Below are 18,696 nucleotides of genomic sequence, written 5' to 3'. Positions count from 1 at the left end.
TGCTGGAAGATCATATACTATGTGCCTTGAGACTGACTCATGATTAGAAATGTTGACCTGTTATTTGGTCACGTTGTTGTTCCGTAGTATTGTGAAAGTCTTCCCGTTCAACGTCATTTGGCCATGCTGCTTTTTATTTCTGCATATTAATTTGACAAATCTGTTAGACAATATTTTATCCCAATAGATGAATTGTAATGTTGTGAACAAGCAAGCTCGAGTAGCCTGTATTAGGTTGAAATTGAAACCATTAGAAATTTGGATTTTACATTAATTGCCTTGGTATTGCTGGGCTGGTGACAATTGGCCGTATTTAATCTGTAGCAGGACGTGGTGATCCTGACCTGATTTTGGTCTCTAGTCCTATTTATTCAACACAATAATTGGCTGCATTGTCCTGTCCTGTAACTATGAACATTGACCCGCTCTACTTTGCACAAATTCTGTCTGATAGCCCCCATGTTAATTCATACAAACGATTGAAAAATGATCACCTTAGGGGTAAATGCATCAAGCCATTACATTAATTTATTTTTAATGCGTGAGCGAAAGAGCATTTGTATTGAAGTCAAAGCAGTCATTTGATTTTCCAATATTTTTTTCCGTCATGGGCTATTTCTATTTTTAAGTGATACTGATTGCATACTTCTAAATACCCTGACACAGGAAGTGAGTCACAGGAAATTGTATAATGATGCCTCTTCTGCCTTCTGTAGCCTCACTGAGAGAAGATGAGCATGCGCACATGTTAATATACTGGAGAGGAGGGTTGAGTGTCTTGCAAAATCACCACTCTCCCTGAGAGAGTTAGAGGAAAGGGGGTGTGACGGGGACAGTGACCCCCGTTAACGGAATAAAAATGTTCCTTTTTACTCAACTATCATGCTGCCGGGCTGTTTCTCAGACAATTTCCCTAATGAATGATCCATGACAGCCATGTTGTAGATCTGTCTCTCAAATATCACCTATTTCTCTTACTCCACACAATGGAGGACATCAGCACTTTATTTGTATTTACCTTTATTTAACTAGGCAAGTCAGTTAAGAACAAATTCTTATTTTCAATGACTGCATAGGAACAGTGGGTTAACTGCCTTGTTCAGGGGCAGAAGGACATATTTTTACATTGTCAGCTCGAGGATTCGATCTAGCAACCTTCCGGTTACTAGTCCAACGCTCTAACCACTAGGCTACCTGCTGCTCAATGATGGAGGCATGGCTACGTGACCTTCATCAACCCTTCTGGGGGACTTGGGGCCCCCGAGAGTGAAGGGGCTCTGTCATTGTGTCATACTGCTTGCTCTCGATTTCTATTCTATTGGGGATTAGGATGTCTTTCCTGAGGTGGGAATGAATTGAGGCTGGCAAATAAGTTGCTTTTCCCTCCTATACTCATTGAATTTTTTTTGTTTGCATGATAAGTAGACTAGATAAACCTGACTGCTATTGAGCTGATATCGGGCTGATTTTGATATTGACAAAAGATGTTGAAGATGGATGGGTAATTAACACCCGCCAAATGCCGGTAGATTTTTGGCATTGAACAAAATGTCTATTTCACCAGCGACATTGGCGGGTGGTCACAGAGCATTTGTGACTGTTATATATTTTTTTAAATTATTATTTTTTAAATCCAAAACACATTTAGAAGTTGGGTCTGTTTAACCCGAAACGCTACTAAAGTGTGACTTAGTCCCTGTGTTTTTTGGCCAGTTACATTGTTTTGTTCACGCACTGTTTTTAAATATAAGTTTTAATTATAAGTTTTCTGCAATTGTCTGCTGCTATTGAAGAGACATGGAGATTGTCGTATCTGACAGACATAGAGTGCCCCGGTAGCTGGTTACGGCCCACACCTTAAAGGGGTAGCAGAACAATTTTTTCTACTAATGACTCAAATATTTGGGGCTACATTGTGCTTGATTTAGCGTGGAACAATCCAAGTCTTTCATTCATCAACTTTGAGTTATTTCTGATCATTAACACATTCATTGTGCTCCTAACTTTCAATTTATGTACTCCCAGTAAAAACTTTCAGCAAAGTGCCCTGAACTTTATTTATAACTAGCCTAAGCTGTATCAATCAGCATTTTGTGGCAGGGCAGACACTTTGCTGATTCTTGATGTTCATTTGTAGAACTGTTCATCTGCTTTACATCTATTGTATCTAAATTACATTAAGATACATTGTTTAAAATACTCCGGTCATGTAATTTGTATTGAATTGAGTTATATACCACATTACTTATTCTTACTCGTAATATATTTCTTGTTTTAGAAACATTACAAAGCATGCTCATCTGTTATTTGTAATTTCTAGGGTAATAATATTTAAGTGGCTGGTATATTATTATTTTTGTCTACCTGCAACAGTGGCTGTTGGACCAAGAAGTTAATTTCCCACCGTGATGTCACATGCTCAGTTATATGTACAATGGAACAGTTGTGTGTGTATTTGAATATGAAAATGACAAACGGAAAGGCAAGCAGTAGCCTGACATGTAAATAGGCCTAACTACCAGCACAGAAGCCACAGTGACACTTTTACACTTACGTTTTTTCATTTGATATCTGAGATGTGTTGCTCCCTAAATTTTACATTCTGTTTCTTTTTGTGGAGATAGGCCTAAAGTCATGTGAGAGACACTGTCTTAGCTCCATCATTTGGAGAACTTGGCAATGTCATTGAGCACTGTTGGACATTGTGAATCACTACCACTTGAGAGCCCCAAATCTCTGGTGAATAACAATGGCTTCTAATCGGGCCTTTCTCTTTCCATCAGGCTCCTTTTCTGATGCATACTTGCCCCACTTCAGGGAATGGGTCCTGACCTTGCTGTGTTATGGGCACTCAAAGGGCTAATTCCCCCCAACAAAACCTGCTTGATTGAGACAATCAACGAGGAGTGAAACATCTCCACAGAAGCCGTGTTGAACGAGGCCTTTGTCTCGGCCGAGCACTTTGTATCATTGAAATTCACCAGGCTTGACAAAGTAGCAAGCCGAACATGTTTTCTTTGAATGGGCGTCCAAGCACTCCCACACTTTCAACTTGTCAATGTGTCAGATCATTCCCATTTCTCTGTCAGTCAGTTCATTTAAGATTACTGTAATTGTTTTTGCAATCCAAGTCAACATGGTATCTGAATGGGATGAGGCATGGACGAAGCATGTTCGCCTGAATTTGGCATGAATTGTGATCGATGGGCTAGCTTAGTTTTCTGTGTAACGACTACCAAGCAGCCCATATGCTGAGTAGAATTTGATGGTGGTGACAAAGAGTTGCTTCTATTTTGCTTGTTATTATTCCTACCATGAAACCAGCCTGCGACCAGGTCCTGTACACTTTGTTGAGTGTGCTGCCAAATGTACAGGACTCACAACTCTCATCCTTTCTTTGTCTTTTTGGTGATACTGTTATGGTTAGCCTAGGCTGTACATAATGCTATTTCAACAGTAGTAGGGTTGGATTCCATATGTCTGTGTATCTTATACCCGTTAACTGTTGTCTTCATGTTAATATTGCAATTGGAAATCTGCCAAGAATCTATTGATTTGACACTTGATAAACACCATTTCCTACAATTCGTTTCAGGAGTGAGCGATCACTTGTGCCCTTTTTCAACAGGGTAACTCAAGCATGTAATCGTAGGACTGTGCTAACTTGACCGTTAATAATGTTTTCAGTGGGTATTCATCATTATGATGAGAGAATGGAACACTCGATGAAAGGTTTCCTCAGGGCTGCTGCATATAGATCAGATATCATATCGCCTAGCAACGGCCTAAAGAGATCTTACCGTTGGCCAAACATTTTCTGTCTTGTCATCGTGAAGACTAAAAGGGACGATCTCAATGACTCTTACAGACTTCATGTTTATTATGCCATCAGTGTTTTATACTGTTTGATGGCAATGACTCCATGAAGGCAAATTTCCACATTGTGTGGGCAATCAAAAGTGTATATTTATGTTTTCTATTCACATTTGCTCTAAAATGCTAACCCAGCTACCAGTGAGTGGTTTATTATAATTTAACATGTTTTTTTGGTCTTGCATGCCATAGCTAAGCCATATTCTGTTCTAGTCCACTTCTTGGGACTCATTTGGCCAGTAATCCCTTGAAAATGTAACTCTGCACGCTCCACCAACCTAGCCTTCCCACAGAACAGTACATTCTAGCTAGGCACCCCTGGGCTCGCTAGCATTAGCATTACACAGGCCCTCAGTCAGCAAGAGCCTCCCAGAACCATGGGGATTCACTCACAATCTTTCATTGATTTGTCCAACTCTGTGGCTTTAGTTCTTTAGCGATACCCTAAAAGTCTCCCCCAGGTCTCCAGAGGAGTCGCTCTACTGTTATTAATACTCACCCTTGTCCAATTGAGTTAAATAACAAATGAAGCTTGTTTGTTTATTATGTGGAAGGCCTATTGTTGTCACCCACCATGTTAGACTCCATTAAGCACGCTATCTCTTGAATAGTGTGCCAATGTAAATCAGCCTGGGTAGAATGGAGTCCAAGAAAGTTCTACTTTAATGATCATCAATGCTAAAGACTGGCCCATGTCCATTTTGAAACCAAAGTGTTGTGGTGTTTTTAGGCATTGACTTAATGGCGAAACATTCTTTCCAAGATTGGTATAGAATTTGCTAAATGTCAAGAGTACCTCTTTAGTGTTCAGTTGCTTTCCAATGTCGAGTTATGGTTTTGTTCTTTCAGCGCAACATAGGGCTTATCACTCTCTGACACTGGGCCTTTCACAAGGAAAAGCTATTTTTGGATAATGTGATGACACATAGTCTAATTTGAACTGATCTTCTCAAGCTGGGAAAAGACAACTCTGATCCATTTTGTACTAAAATGTAGGTCTGGGCCTCCCGGGTGGCGCAGTGGTCTAGGGCACTGCATCGCAGAGCTAGCTGTGCCATCAGAGACTCTGGGTTCGCGCCCAGGCTCTGTCACAGCCAGCCGCGCCCGGGAGGTCCGTGGGACGACGCACAATTGGCCTAGCGTCGTCCGGGTTCGGGAGGGTTTGGCTAGTAGGGATATCCTTGTCTCATCGTGCACCAGCGACTCCTGTGGCGGGCTGGGCGCAGTGCACGCTAACCAAGGTCGCCAGGTGCACAGTGTTTCCTCCAACACATTGGTGTGGCTGGCTTCCGGGTTGGATGCGCGCTGTGTTAAGAAGCAGTGCGGCTTGGTTGGGTTGTGTTTCGGAGGACGCATGGCTTTCGACCTTTGTCTCTCCCGAGCCCGTACGGGAGTTGTAGCGGTGAGAGTAATTACTAACAATTGGATACCACGAAATTGGGAAGAAAAAGGGGGGTAAAATAAAAAATGTAGGTCTACAAGTTGTGATTTGCTGTTAGATGTTTGATGAGATGTAGGCCTAGCTATGAATCCTCTGAAGTGATTTGCTGTTAGATGTTTGATAGGATGTAGGCCTAGCTATGAATCCTCTGAAGTGATGTGAAGTGCAGTCACTGTGATGTGTCCACTAACTTCATTTGTGTTGCGTCTTCTCCAGTGATGGAATGGGGCGACGATGTAAGGCCCCTTTCTGAAGAGGAAGCCATGGTCATCGTCAACCACCAAGCCACAGGGGACGTGTGCACCCTCATGATGTGCCTGCAGGACAAGGGCACGGTAATGGACACCTCCATAGTTGGCATTGAAATGTAGCCTCCTAGACCAGGGTATCCCAAACTCTGTCCTCGTGCCCCCCCCCCCCACGGGGTGCTTTTGCCCAAGCACTACACAGCTGATTCAAATAATGAAAGCTTGATGATGAGTTGGTTATTTAAGTCAGCTGTGTAGTGCTAGGGCAAAATCTAAACGGGGCCCCAGGACTGAGTTTGGGAAACCCTGTCCTAGACTACGAATCACTTCAAGTGAATTCAGGGATGAAACTAACAGATCTAGAAGTTTTGATAGCCTTTAGCCGCACCCTCATACTACTCCTTCTCTGTTCCGCGGGTGATGTGGAGGTAAACCCAGGCCCTGCATGTCCCCAGGTACCCTCATTTGTTGACTTCTGTGATCGAAAAAGCCTTGGTTTTATGCATGTCAACATCAGAAGCCTCCTCCCTAAGTTTGTTTTACTCACTGCTTTAGCACACTCTGCTAACCCTGATGTCCTTGCCGTGTCTGAATCCTGGCTCAGGAAGGCCACCAAAAATTCAGAGATTTCCATACCCAACTATAACATCTTCCGTCAAGATAGAACTACCAAAGGGGGCGGAGTTGCAGTCTACTGCAGAGATAGCCTGCAAAGTAATGTCATACTTTCCAGGTCCATACCCAAACAGTTCGAACTACTAATTTTGAAAATTACCCTCTCCAGAAATAAGTCTCTTACTGTTGCCGCCTGCTACCGGCCACCCTCAGCTCCCAGCTGTGCCCTGGACACCATTTGTGAATTGATCGCCCCCCATCTAGCTTCAGAGTTTGTTCTGTTAGGTGACCTAAACTGGGATATGCTTAACACCCCGGCAGTCCTACAATGTAAGCTAGATGCCCTCAATCTCACTCAAATCATCAAGGAACCCACCAGGTACAACCCTAACTCTGTAAACAAGGGCACCCTCATAGACGTCATCCTGACCAACTGGCCCTCCAAATACACCTCCGCTGTCTTCAACCAGGATCTCAGCGATCACTGCCTCATTGCCTGTATCCGCCACGGAGCCGCAGTCAAACGACCACCCCTCATCACTGTCAAACGCTCCCTAAAACACTTCTGTGAGCAGGCCTTTCTAATCGACCTGGCCCGGGTATCCTGGAAGGACATTGACCTCATCCCGTCAGTTGAGGATGCCTGGTCATTCTTTAAAAGTAACTTCCTCACCATTTTAGATAAGCATGCTCCGTTCAAAAATGCAGAACCAAGAACAGATACAGCCCTTGGTTCACTCCAGACCTGACTGCCCTCGACCAGCACAAAAACATCCTGTGGCGGACTGCAATAGCATCGAATAGCCCCCGTGATATGCAACTGTTCAGGGAAGTCAGGAACCAATACACGCAGTCAGTCAGGAAAGCTAAGGCCAGCTTCTTCAGGCAGAAGTTTGCATCCTGTAGCTCCAACTCCAAAAAGTTCTGGGACACTGTGAAGTCCATGGAGAACAAGAGCACCTCCTCCCAGCTGCCCACTGCACTGAGGCTAGGTAACACGGTCTCCACCGATAAATCCACGATTATCGAAAGCTTCAATAAGCACTTCTCAACGGCTGGCCATGCCTTCCGCCTGGCTACTCCAACCTCGGCCAACAGCTCCGCCCCCCGCAGCTCCTCGCCCAAGCCTCTCCAGGTTCTCCTTTACCCAAATCCAGATAGCAGATGTTCTGAAAGAGCTGCAAAACCTAGACCCGTAAAATCAGCTGGGCTTGACAATCTGGACCCTCTATTTCTGAAACTATCTGCCGCCATTGTCGCAACCCCTATTACCAGCCTGTTCAACCTCTCTTTCATATCGTCTGAGATCCCCAAGGATTGAAAGCTGCCGCAGTCATCCCCCTCTTCAAAGGGGAGACACCCTGGACCCAAACTGCTATAGACCTATATCCATCCTGCCCTGCCTATCTAAGGTCTTCGAAAGCCAAGTCAACAAACAGATCACTGACCATCTCGAATCCCACCGTACCTTCTCCGCTGTGCAATCTGGTTTCCGAGCCGGTCACGGGTGCACCTCAGCCACGCTCAAGGTACTAAACGATATCATTACCGCCATCGATAAAAGACAGTACTGTGCAGCCGTCTTCATCGACCTCGCCAAGGCTTTCGACTCTGTCAATCACCATATTCTTATCGGCAGACTCAATAGCCTCGGTTTCTCGGATGACTGCCTTGCCTGGTTCACCAATTACTTTGCAGACAGAGTTCAGTGTGTCAAATCGGAGGGCATGCTGTCCGGTCCTCTGGCAGTCTCTATGGGGGTGCCACAGGGTTCAATTCTCGGGCCGACTCTTTTCTCTGTATATATCAATGATGTTGCTCTTGCTGCGGGCGATTCCCTGATCCACCTCTACGCAGACGACACCATTCTATATACTTTCGGCCCGTCATTGGACACTGTGCTATCTAACCTCCAAACGAGCTTCAATGCCATACAGCACTCCTTCTGTGGCCTCCAACTGCTCTTAAACGCGAGTAAAACCAAATGCATGCTTTTCAACCGATCGCTGCCTGCACCCGCATGCCCGACTAGCATCACCACCCTGGATGGTTCCGACCTTGAATATGTGGACATCTATAAGTACCTAGGTGTCTGGCTAGACTGCAAACTCTCCTTCCAGACTCACATCAAACATCTCCAATCGAAAATCAAATCAAGAGTCGGTTTCTATTCCGCAACAAAGCCTCCTTCACTCACGCCGCCAAGCTTACCCTAGTAAAACTGACTATCCTACCGATCCTCGATTTCGCGATGTCATCTACAAAATGGCTTCCAACACTCTACTCAGCAAACTGGATGCAGTCTATCATAGTGCCATCCGTTTTGTCACCAAAGCACCTTATACCACCCACCACTGCGACTTGTATGCTCTAGTCGGCTGGCCCTCGCTACATATTCGTCGCCAGACCCACTGGCTCCAGGTCATCTACAAGTCCATGCTAGGTAAAGCTCCGCCTTATCTCAGTTCACTGGTCACGATGGCAACACCCATCCGTAGCACACGCTCCAGCAGGTGTATCTCACTGATCATCCCTAAAGCCAACACCTCATTTGGCCGCCTTTCGTTCCAGTACTCTGCTGCCTGTGACTGGAACGAACTGCAAAAATCGCTGAAGTTGGAGACTTTTATCTCCCTCACCAACTTCAAACATCAGCTATCCGAGCAGCTAACCGATCGCTGCAGCTGTACATAGTCTATTGGTAAATAGCCCACCCATTTTCACCTACCTCATTCCCATACTGTTTTTATACTGTTTTTTTTATTTATTTATTTACTTTTCTGCTCTTTTGCACACCAATATCTCTACCTGTACATGACCATCTGATCATTTATCACCCCAGTGTTAATCTGCAAAATTGTATTATTCGCCTACCTCCTCATGCCTTTTGCACACATTGTATATAGACTGCCATTTTTTTATTTTTTTTTCTACTGTGTTATTGACTTGTTAATTGTTTATTCCATGTGTAACTCTGTGTTGTCTGTTCACACTGCTATGCTTTATCTTGGCCAGGTCGCAGTTGCAAATGAGAACTTGTTCTCAACTAGCCTACCTGGTTAAATAAAGGTGAAATAAAAAATAAAAAAAGTGACAGTTAAACTTGTCCTTAAATGTAAGAGGTAGGACTATTTCTCCATAGAAAATGTCTTGAATTGACTGGTACTGAATTGAACTCTTTCAACCCACTTAGGGGCCCTTGACTTGGATGTCTGGAATGTGGTTGGATGATTGTGTGTCTGGGGACCAACTTTCCCTTTAAAAAAAATATTTAAAAATCCTGCACTGAAAAATGTCAGGTCTACTGAGCGCAAAACTGGACATTGAAAATTCGGTGCAACTTCCAGCGCTTGTTTACTGTGAAAACTGAGGCTGTACCCACTTGTAATTTTCAGTTTTAACAGTAGCCATAGAGGGCTACTGTGGCTATTTGATCAATATGTAGGCCTACCAAAATGGCCTACCATCAAAAACAATGGAGAAAATAAATCCCTTAACATTTTAACATGGAAATAGCTGTTGTATCATTCAGCCTACAGTAGCAGCCTGTGTGTGGTGTTCAATGTAGGCGTACATTCCAGGAGACTTTCGGTAGAAACATGTAGGGCTTGACATTAACTTGTTTAATCGCTAAGCCATAGGTGAGAGGTGACTGAAAATGTTGATGCAAGAAACCACTTTACAAAATAAATGCATTATTATTCCCATAATATTATTACAGAGAATTAGACAAATGATGCTACCCTCTGCCTATTGACTACTTTGCATATTCAAGCTTGTCTCAGAATACAACACTGCCCCTTTAAGACAAAAAAAGCTCTTTGCCTGACTCGCTTTTCAAAGATGCCTAGGAATGTACAAGTTTTGTGCTCTTGTAGGAAGCAATGACTCCCCTATTGCTGACTAGAAATAATCTATGTGGGCTAATAACTCACTAACTAGCAAAACATATGAACAAATGGTGCATTCGTGGATACATGCAGCTCTCGCTTTGATCACAAAACAAGCTCATCTACTCACGCTGTAATTCCAGTCCAGTTGAAAGTAAATGGCACAGATCAATGTATGGCAATGGTCTATTTGCATGTAGGCCTACTCCACCTCTGATTGTGTTTGCTGAGTAGTGCTTGTCAATGCAATAGAGTCCTACTCCGATGTGTTCTGCCTGCAGCAAAGTCTCTTGCATAGTTCATTGCATTGAAAGTGGCTAATATTGTGTTGATTCAATCACAAGTGCCACAGAAAAGGGAAATGTTTGTGTTAACAGGGCAAACTCTAAAACAGTGAGGTAGGCTATATGATCACACTGGTAATAGATCCTTTGTTGTGTTACTTGAGGCACAGCTGAGTGAGCATACATTTGAAATAATTAGCTTTTTATTTTTATATTACTGGACTGATGGTGCCTGGCATCTGATGGTCAGTCTCAGCGGAAGGAGAGGGCAGCAGACTGAGGGTCTGCCTTTCATCCTCCCTCTGCTCTCCCTTTCCTCCACTGACAATGACCAAAAAGGGACACCTTCTTCCAGCTGATTGGGAAACTCGTGTCGCACTGACAGTATCAACTTTGCTGTAGCAATCTTTTATGCCTGCTACGTTACTGCAGACCAGTGGTAAGCCTTATAGTGCACTTGATTTGCTCTCTGGACCTGCCGGGAAGGCAGAGTTTGGACCTTCAGACAGATGAAATGGTTCAAACTGGCAACAGTTCACCTACCTGGCATGCAGGGCAGCTGAATTGGGTGCACCTACTGCCCACAGCCTGAGCTGAAATTTAAAAAAAAAACAAAAAAACAAATAGGAACACAAGTCTTTATCGTTGGGTTTTTACAGAAATGTTTGGCAATTGACCGGGTTGGTCATCACTGTTCAATCTTGTGCTTCTCTCTGTGGGCTGATCACGGGGGAGCTGCACAGGGCACTCAGGGCTTTGGTCTGGGTGTGATATCCTGCTTAATATACTGCTCAAGGTGGGCTGATCACAGGGGAGCTGCAGAGGGCACTCAGGGCTTTGGTCTGGGTGTGATATCCTGCTTAATATACTGCTCAAGGTGGGCTGATCACGGGGGAGCTGCAGAGGGCACTCAGGGCTTTGGTCTGGGTGTGATATCCTGCTTAATATACTGCTCAAGGTGGGCTGATCACGGGGGAGCTGCACAGGGCACTCAGGGCTTTGGTCTGGGTGTGATATCCTGCTTAATATACTGCTCAAGGTGGGCTGATCACGGGGGAGCTGCAGAGGGCACTCAGGGCTTTGGTCTGGGTGTGATATCCTGCTTAATATACTGCTCAAGGTGGGCTGATCACGGGGGAGCTGCAGAGGGCACTCAGGGCTTTGGTCTGGGTGTGATATCCTGCTTAATATACTGCTCAAGGTGGGCTGATCACGGGGAGCTGCAGAGGGCACTCAGGGCTTTGGTCTGGGCTTTGGTCTGGGTGTGATATCCTGCTTAATATACTGCTCAAGGTGGGCTGATCACGGGGGAGCTGCAGAGGGCACTCAGGGCTTTGGTCTGGGTGTGATATCCTGCTTAATATACTGCTCAAGGTGGGCTGATCACGGGGGAGCTGCACAGGGCACTCAGGGCTTTGGTCTGGGTGTGATATCCTGCTTAATATACTGCTCAAGGTGGGCTGATCACGGGGGAGCTGCAGAGGGCAACTCAGGGCTTTGGTCTGGGTGTGATATCCTGCTTAATATACTGCTCAAGGTGGGCTGATGATTGTGTGTGGGTTGGAATATTCACTGAAGCAGTTCTATTCTCCAAGGGAGATGGCTATTCTGCTCCGCAACATTATTGCATAATATTACTTATCAGTATCAGATGAATGATATTAATAATTAGCCATTGTAGCAGCAGGACTAACTGACTATCCAGTATCCACAGTGACACACACTACCTGGAATGTGTTTGACAAAGATAAGATATCGTCATTTGTGACTTGCATATTTAACCAAAATGACATATTTAACCAAAGTTCTACTGTGTGAAAGTAAATAATTAAGGTAAAAGGACAGAAGCGATAATGACCAAAGACCTGAGCCTGGAGTTCAAATCCAGTGGTATTTCTTTGTTTATCTTAGGAATGTCAAATTTGCCAATTTTAAGCTGTTTAATCCATTTACACTCATGGGAATTGACCTAACTGGATAGGGCTAAATTGAAATGTTTCTTACAAAAGAAGTATGAAAAACATATGCATAACCATGGCAGCAATTGAAAGGGGGCATGTATTAGACCTAAGGTGTGTACCCAACAGTTTACCTGATACAAGACTGAATCCAAACATTACACCGTTGATTTAATGTGCATTTTACATTTACTGTACGTTTTGCTGCATTTGTTAAAGATAAAATATTAAAATACCCTGGATACATTCAGTAACATAAGACTATTCCTGGAAAATGTGGGGTAGGTGCAACATAAGACAAAAAAATGACAAGAGTTTGAGTGAGAGGACTAACTGGTGTCTCCAATTGGCCACACCTCTCCAAAGTGTGCATAGTTCCTAAGCAATTTCAATGCAATTTTATAGCTCAATTTAGGGCTGGGCCTGTGCAATATTTAATTAATTAAATTAATTATTTTTGGGGGTGTGATCTTCAGAATGCCTGTATTGCACAAATCCATTTTATTTTATTTTTTTACATTTTATTAGCATTTTATGTCCGCTTGCTCTCGTGTTTTTGGTGTCGGATCCTTCTGCGATGTGTTCAATGACTGTAGACTGTGTGCATCTTAATATTTACACACACCAAGCCCCTCCCACTGCTACTCACAGCAGTAAGGAAGAGATTATTTCTTCAGCTCTCTATTTGCATTTCAGTTTTGATCCAACAGAATTGTTCATATGGACACTGAAACGAATTGAGACATTATTTTACTGTAATAGAGAAGTTAACTTTTCTAACAATACAATTTTTATGTCTCAACTCCTCACATTGAGAGCAGAACAGACACTACTAAAATGGCAGTATCAATTCACATTGATTCTGGAAAATGTATGCTCAGTTTGTCACGGTACCGCTAACAGCATGTTAGCCAAAAAGACTATTATACTAGCTGTATTTTTATAAATGTGCAATAAGAATAAAACACAATTTTATATATGGAATTGGCAACTCATTCTGAGAAATAAGGTCGGTCACTTGATTTCAACACGTGGACAGGCTAGCATGCTGTTCAAACCGTTGGAGATGGACAGAAGGGTGTGTTCATAACAATTCAACTGTTCTACCTTGTTAGCTAGCAAATAGGTCGCACTTGGCAAAACATAAAATACAAATATTAGCTGGCTACTCACTAGCATGTGGGCTTATGCTTAAGAGATTGTTTATGAGACCTGTTAGTTTTCTATAATGCCTTCTACAAGAAATTAGTTTGATTCAATGTGCATTATGCATCGTTCTGTTAAAACTTGTAACAAAAAGGGCATTTTCAACCAGGGTTTCCGTTAGCCGACATTTGGCAATAATATTGCCGCTGGCTTGTCCAGGAGATGAATAAATCCCATAGCAAAATAATGCTTTTTAGCACATTTTTTATTTATGGAAATACCAGCTGCAGTAAATGTATTTGACTGGTCTTATCGATCTATAGCCCTCAAACTCAACTCTGCACCTCGAAGCCAATTTCACTGCTTTTTTCATTGTTCCCCTCTAATCAGGGACAATTAATTATCAGGTAGAACACAAAACCAGCAGGCTCAGGACCTCCGAGTAAAAGCTGATTTATGCTTGATCCAATAATGTGGTCCGGAGGCTCCATATGGAGCGTGTGAAGCAAATGTGTGGACTCGAGGCTTGCAGAGGGATAATCGAGCTCCATACAGCGACGCCATGCGCCTCCCAAATTTTGTAACAATGTGGAGTGCTCCGTAGAGCTGCGCATTGAAATGATTGGTTAACGGTAGGTGGTATAAAGGTGTATAAACACAAACTCACTTCACTCAAGCTTTGTTTACAAACTGTACGATTGCTCAAGCGGAATGTGGCAGAACTATACTGGTAACTAACCCCTTTTCACCTGTGTTACTTTTAGCTAGCAGGCTACCAACTAGCACGGCAGAAAAGGCACACTGTTGTGACTGGATGCCATAGTGTTTAATTTAATGTTATACTATTATCTGAAGAATGGACACATCCGACAGAGGTGGCTACACTTTCATTTTGGATAACAGGCTGCACCAAAAAGTATGATCATGTCACGTGTGTGAAGTGAATATGTCGAGCGAAGTTGCACTATCAGTTGGGGAGAACATTTGATGGGTCTTGCCAGGATGCTAATCCTGAAGACGGATGCTTTGCCATCATTGAAATGGATCTTGCAAGCGCTGACCATAATGTAAGTATCCGAGTTTTAGTCTGATGCTGTGGCTGTAACTGTGGCTGTTTTGACTTGTGAATGGTATATTTTTCTGTAACACACCAATGTTTTTTCTTCAACATCCAACATTTCAACATTTCTTCAACATACATCTTCAAGCCCTCTGAGAACTGCCAGCACACAGCTGACATGAAGGAATGTTGGCTGCAAAAGGAGCTGCGGCGTGTGTGGTATTTGTAATTTATTCTGACATTTATTCTGACATTCCATTGTTTGTTTTTGTCTTTACAGTTGATGTAGATTGTGGCTAATCATTTCCATCACCTTTTTGTCTTTCCACTATCATCAAGCTGTAATGATAGACATTTTAGAAAATTCAACATCTACTGACTGCACAGCTTCCCAGACAACCACCACAGCAGGAATGCTGTGATACATAATCAGATTTCACAAGGAAAAGAAGGGATATGCTGTGAAGAGACCCAACATATTGTAAGGGATAGTTATTCATTTCAAGTCAATTGAGCATTTCAGGCTCACACACACATTCAAAATGCAAACATTGAAAACTTTTACAAAAAAAGGGCAGGACCAAATATTTCAAATTGAGTACTTCAAAAACACATTGTGGAATGAGTAGATCTCTGCATCACAAATTGATAGCATCATAACCTACAACAGTAAATAAAAAAAATTCACTACCCATTTAACAAACATTTCTATTTTCAAAAACATTACAGGCTACGTAGACAGGCTCCTGGATGTCCTCTTCAATGAGGTCACCCTTGATCCAGCTCTGTATGTGGAGGAGCTGTGTGAGCTATCCATCCCAGGACCCCTGTATACCCAATGTGAGAGGCCTGACTAGGAGGCCATATCTGGATTTGTCTCGCGCTACAATCTTGAGTGTGACTGAGCCTCCCCTCCTCTCCCGCTCTCCTCCCCATCAATCTCTGTAGTTGGTTGCATTTCCTAAACCCCAAGTAATTAATTTAACATGATATGTCACATTTAAAAAAAAAAAAATAATCAAGCATTCAGATTGGAGATGAGTGTTAAATTGTGCGAATCAATGGGGTCCTGCACACTGTAGGGCGGCCAGGTGCCTATATTAGGCTTATGGCTTTAATCATTTATGTCAAATGTCTCACCATTGTTTCTCACCTTTATTTCTCATGAGTGTTCATGTTGATACATTTCTTGGCTATATTGGCCTATTGTAAATGATCAATTAAATGTCTGATAAATACAACTCTTGTCATTAATAATGATAATGCAGAGGCACCAATAAATTGTCCAGTACACTTATTGTATACACCTTGTCAGGCCTATACAGAGAGAACAGTCGCTAAGTGCGTTGTTGGAACTGATCGGATCGAAAGTAAGGGAGCTTTGCTCTCGGTTCAGCTTTTGCCATTCAAATATTTCCTTAACCCCCAGAGTCGATGTCAGCGCCGCCAAGGACATCTAATTAGCATAACAAAACAATTGCCATAAGTTCGTCAGTATAGGCTAGAGATGTTTTTTGTTGTTGTTGCATGGGCTGTGTCTCACTCCACTGCATCCGCAAATGTCGCCCTTCCCCATCTGCGGTGAATGGTTGCAGAGCTAGAGCGGTGTTTGTCAGACAGACCATGGGACATCCCGTAAATCGGTCTTCTCACGAAAACGTCTGTAGCATCCGAACCGGCAAACCCCTCCTTTAATAACCCCTCTACGAAAAGATGAGACTCTCACGAACACAGAATAAATGTGAAAACATTTCTAACAACCTAAGTTAAAAACAGATACCTTATTTACATAATTATTCAGACCCTTTGCTATGAGACTCTGCATTGAGCTCAAGTGCATCCTGTTTCGATTGCTTGTCCTTCATGTTTCTACAACTTGATTGCAGTCCACCTGTGGTAAATCTTAATTGATTGGACATGACTTGAAAAGGCACAAAAATGAGGTCCCTGTCTATATAAGGTCCCACACTTGACAGTGCATGTCAGAGCAAAAACCAAGCCATGAGGTCGAAGGAATTGTCCGTAGAGCTCCGAGACAGGATTGTGTCGAGGAACAGATCTGGGAAAGGGAACCAACAACTGTCTGCAGCATTGACAGTCACCAAGAACACAGTGGATTACCAAGACTCTTCCTAGAGCTGGCCGCCTGGCCAAACTGAGCAATCGGAGGAGAAAGGTCAGGGAGGTGACCAAGAACCCAATGGTCACTCTGGCAATGTTCCTGTGGAGATTGGAGAACCTTCTAGAATGACAACCATTTCTGGAGCACTCCACCAATCAGGCCTTTATGGTAGAGTGGCCAGACGGAAGCAACTCCTCACTACAAGGCACATGACAGCCCACTTGGAGTTTGCCTAAAGGCACCTTAAGGACTCTCAGACCATGAGAAACAAGATTCTCTGGTCTGATGAAACCAAGATTGAAATATTTGTCCTGAATGCCAAATGTCACGCCTGGAATAAATCTGGCACCATCCCTACAGTGAAGCATGGTTGCTGATGTTTTTCAGCAGCAGGGACTGGGAGACTAGTCAGGATAGAGGGAAAGATGAATGGAGCAAAGTACAGAGATCCTTGATGAAAACCTGCTCCAGTGCACTCAGGACCTCAGACTGGGTTGAAGATTCACCTTCCAACAGAACAACAACCCTAAGCACACAGTCAAGACAATGCAGGAGTGGCTTCGGGAAAAATCTCGAAGTCCTTCCGTGGCCCAGCCAGAGCCCGGACTTGAACCCGATCGAACATCTCTGGAGAGACCTGAAAATAGAAGTGCAGCAACGCTCCCCATCCAACCTGACAGAGCTTGAGAGGATCTGCAGAGAAGAATTTGAGAAACCCCACAATATAGGTGTGCCTTGCTTGTAGAGTCATACCCAAGAAGCCTCAAGGCTCTAATCACTGCCTAAGGTGCTTCAACAAAGTACTGAGTAAAGGGTCTGAATGCTTATGTAAATGTTATATTACTTCTTTTTTTGAAAAAATGCATATAACCTGTTTTGCTTTGTCATTATGGGGTATTGTGTGTAGATTGATGAAGGGAGAAAAAACTTTAATTTTTAGAATAAGGCTGTAACGTAACAATGTGGGAAAAGTCAAGGGGTCTGAATACTTTCCGAATACACTATATGGAGATAGTTTAGTCCCTAAAATAAAGGGTTAAATACTTGATCTTTCTTATCTCTCAGATTTAGGACAGACACAGTACGAACCTTTGATATTTTTTTTGTACGATCTGTTTATCCATGTTTGAAGCAAACATTTCCATGGACTATTAGCTGTAAGGCCAAATTATGTGTTTCACCCCAAAAAATGTAATACCTTAAGGGGTCCTACAATATCTAAATACTCCATGCTATGACCACAATTCCATATGTTAGCTTAGTAGGAACCCCCGCCATTAAATTGATTTCAAAATACTGACGACGGATCGGCTCAGAGATATTACAACATATGGCTGCTAATATTGAGGCGGCTTATTCTAACGCTTACCCTATAAAAATGCATTATCCCTGATTTGGCACATCATTAGGCTACACATCATGAAATACATTGACAAATTACAGACTAGCCTACAAGTATCAAAATAGAGCTCATTTGATTGAACATTAAATATATTTCAATATGATTGAAATAGGCCTCTAGCTTGCTGTTTATTTTAATGCAGTCATTTTGTTTTTTTATTTTAAGCATCTTTTTATACTTGTTTTTATCAATTACAAATACATTGGCAACTTTTGTATTTGTAGTCCACTGTTCTGACATCGCAGTCACTGCGAGACGGATTAACCATGTGATTCTATGTTATGGCAGAGATCTTTGTATTAAGTTGATGAGGGAGGGCAAAAAAGCATCTAACGACGCACTTCGCAGTTCTACGAGTGGTCTGAAGCTGACCTTAGATTACGAGCGTTTTCAAAAGCAACGTTAAAGGTGTAATGTGCAGAAATCACTCAGCCATTTCCTGGTTGCTAAAATCCTACTAGTTTGCATTGTGTAGAGATTCATTGTATCATCAATAACCCAAAATATAGTATTTTAAGCTGTTTGAAGCTGGTGTACAAAACTAAGGGTAAAAGATGCAAAAACAGAGCTTAAGCACATGAAGCATAGAAATATCGCACATAGAACAGATCTACCGCTTCTTGCTTTCGACGCGTAACAGATCTATAACTCACATTT

General features: G+C 42.9%; 1 protein-coding gene across 1 annotated transcript in view; it reads left to right on the top strand.

Annotated features, from left to right (window-relative positions):
- lpgat1 (lysophosphatidylglycerol acyltransferase 1) overlaps positions 1-18,696 on the top strand; it is an 88,423-nt gene that overhangs the window by 27,007 nt on the left and 42,720 nt on the right. The window contains exon 3 of the mRNA XM_029631006.2: positions 5,531-5,649. Coding sequence (XP_029486866.1) covers positions 5,531-5,649 — 119 coding nt within the window. The remainder of the gene's footprint in view (positions 1-5,530; positions 5,650-18,696) is intronic.

Source organism: Oncorhynchus nerka, linkage group LG24, assembly GCF_034236695.1.
Source record: "Oncorhynchus nerka isolate Pitt River linkage group LG24, Oner_Uvic_2.0, whole genome shotgun sequence".
NCBI lineage: Eukaryota > Metazoa > Chordata > Actinopteri > Salmoniformes > Salmonidae > Oncorhynchus > Oncorhynchus nerka.
This window is presented reverse-complemented; position numbering and strand designations above follow the sequence as displayed.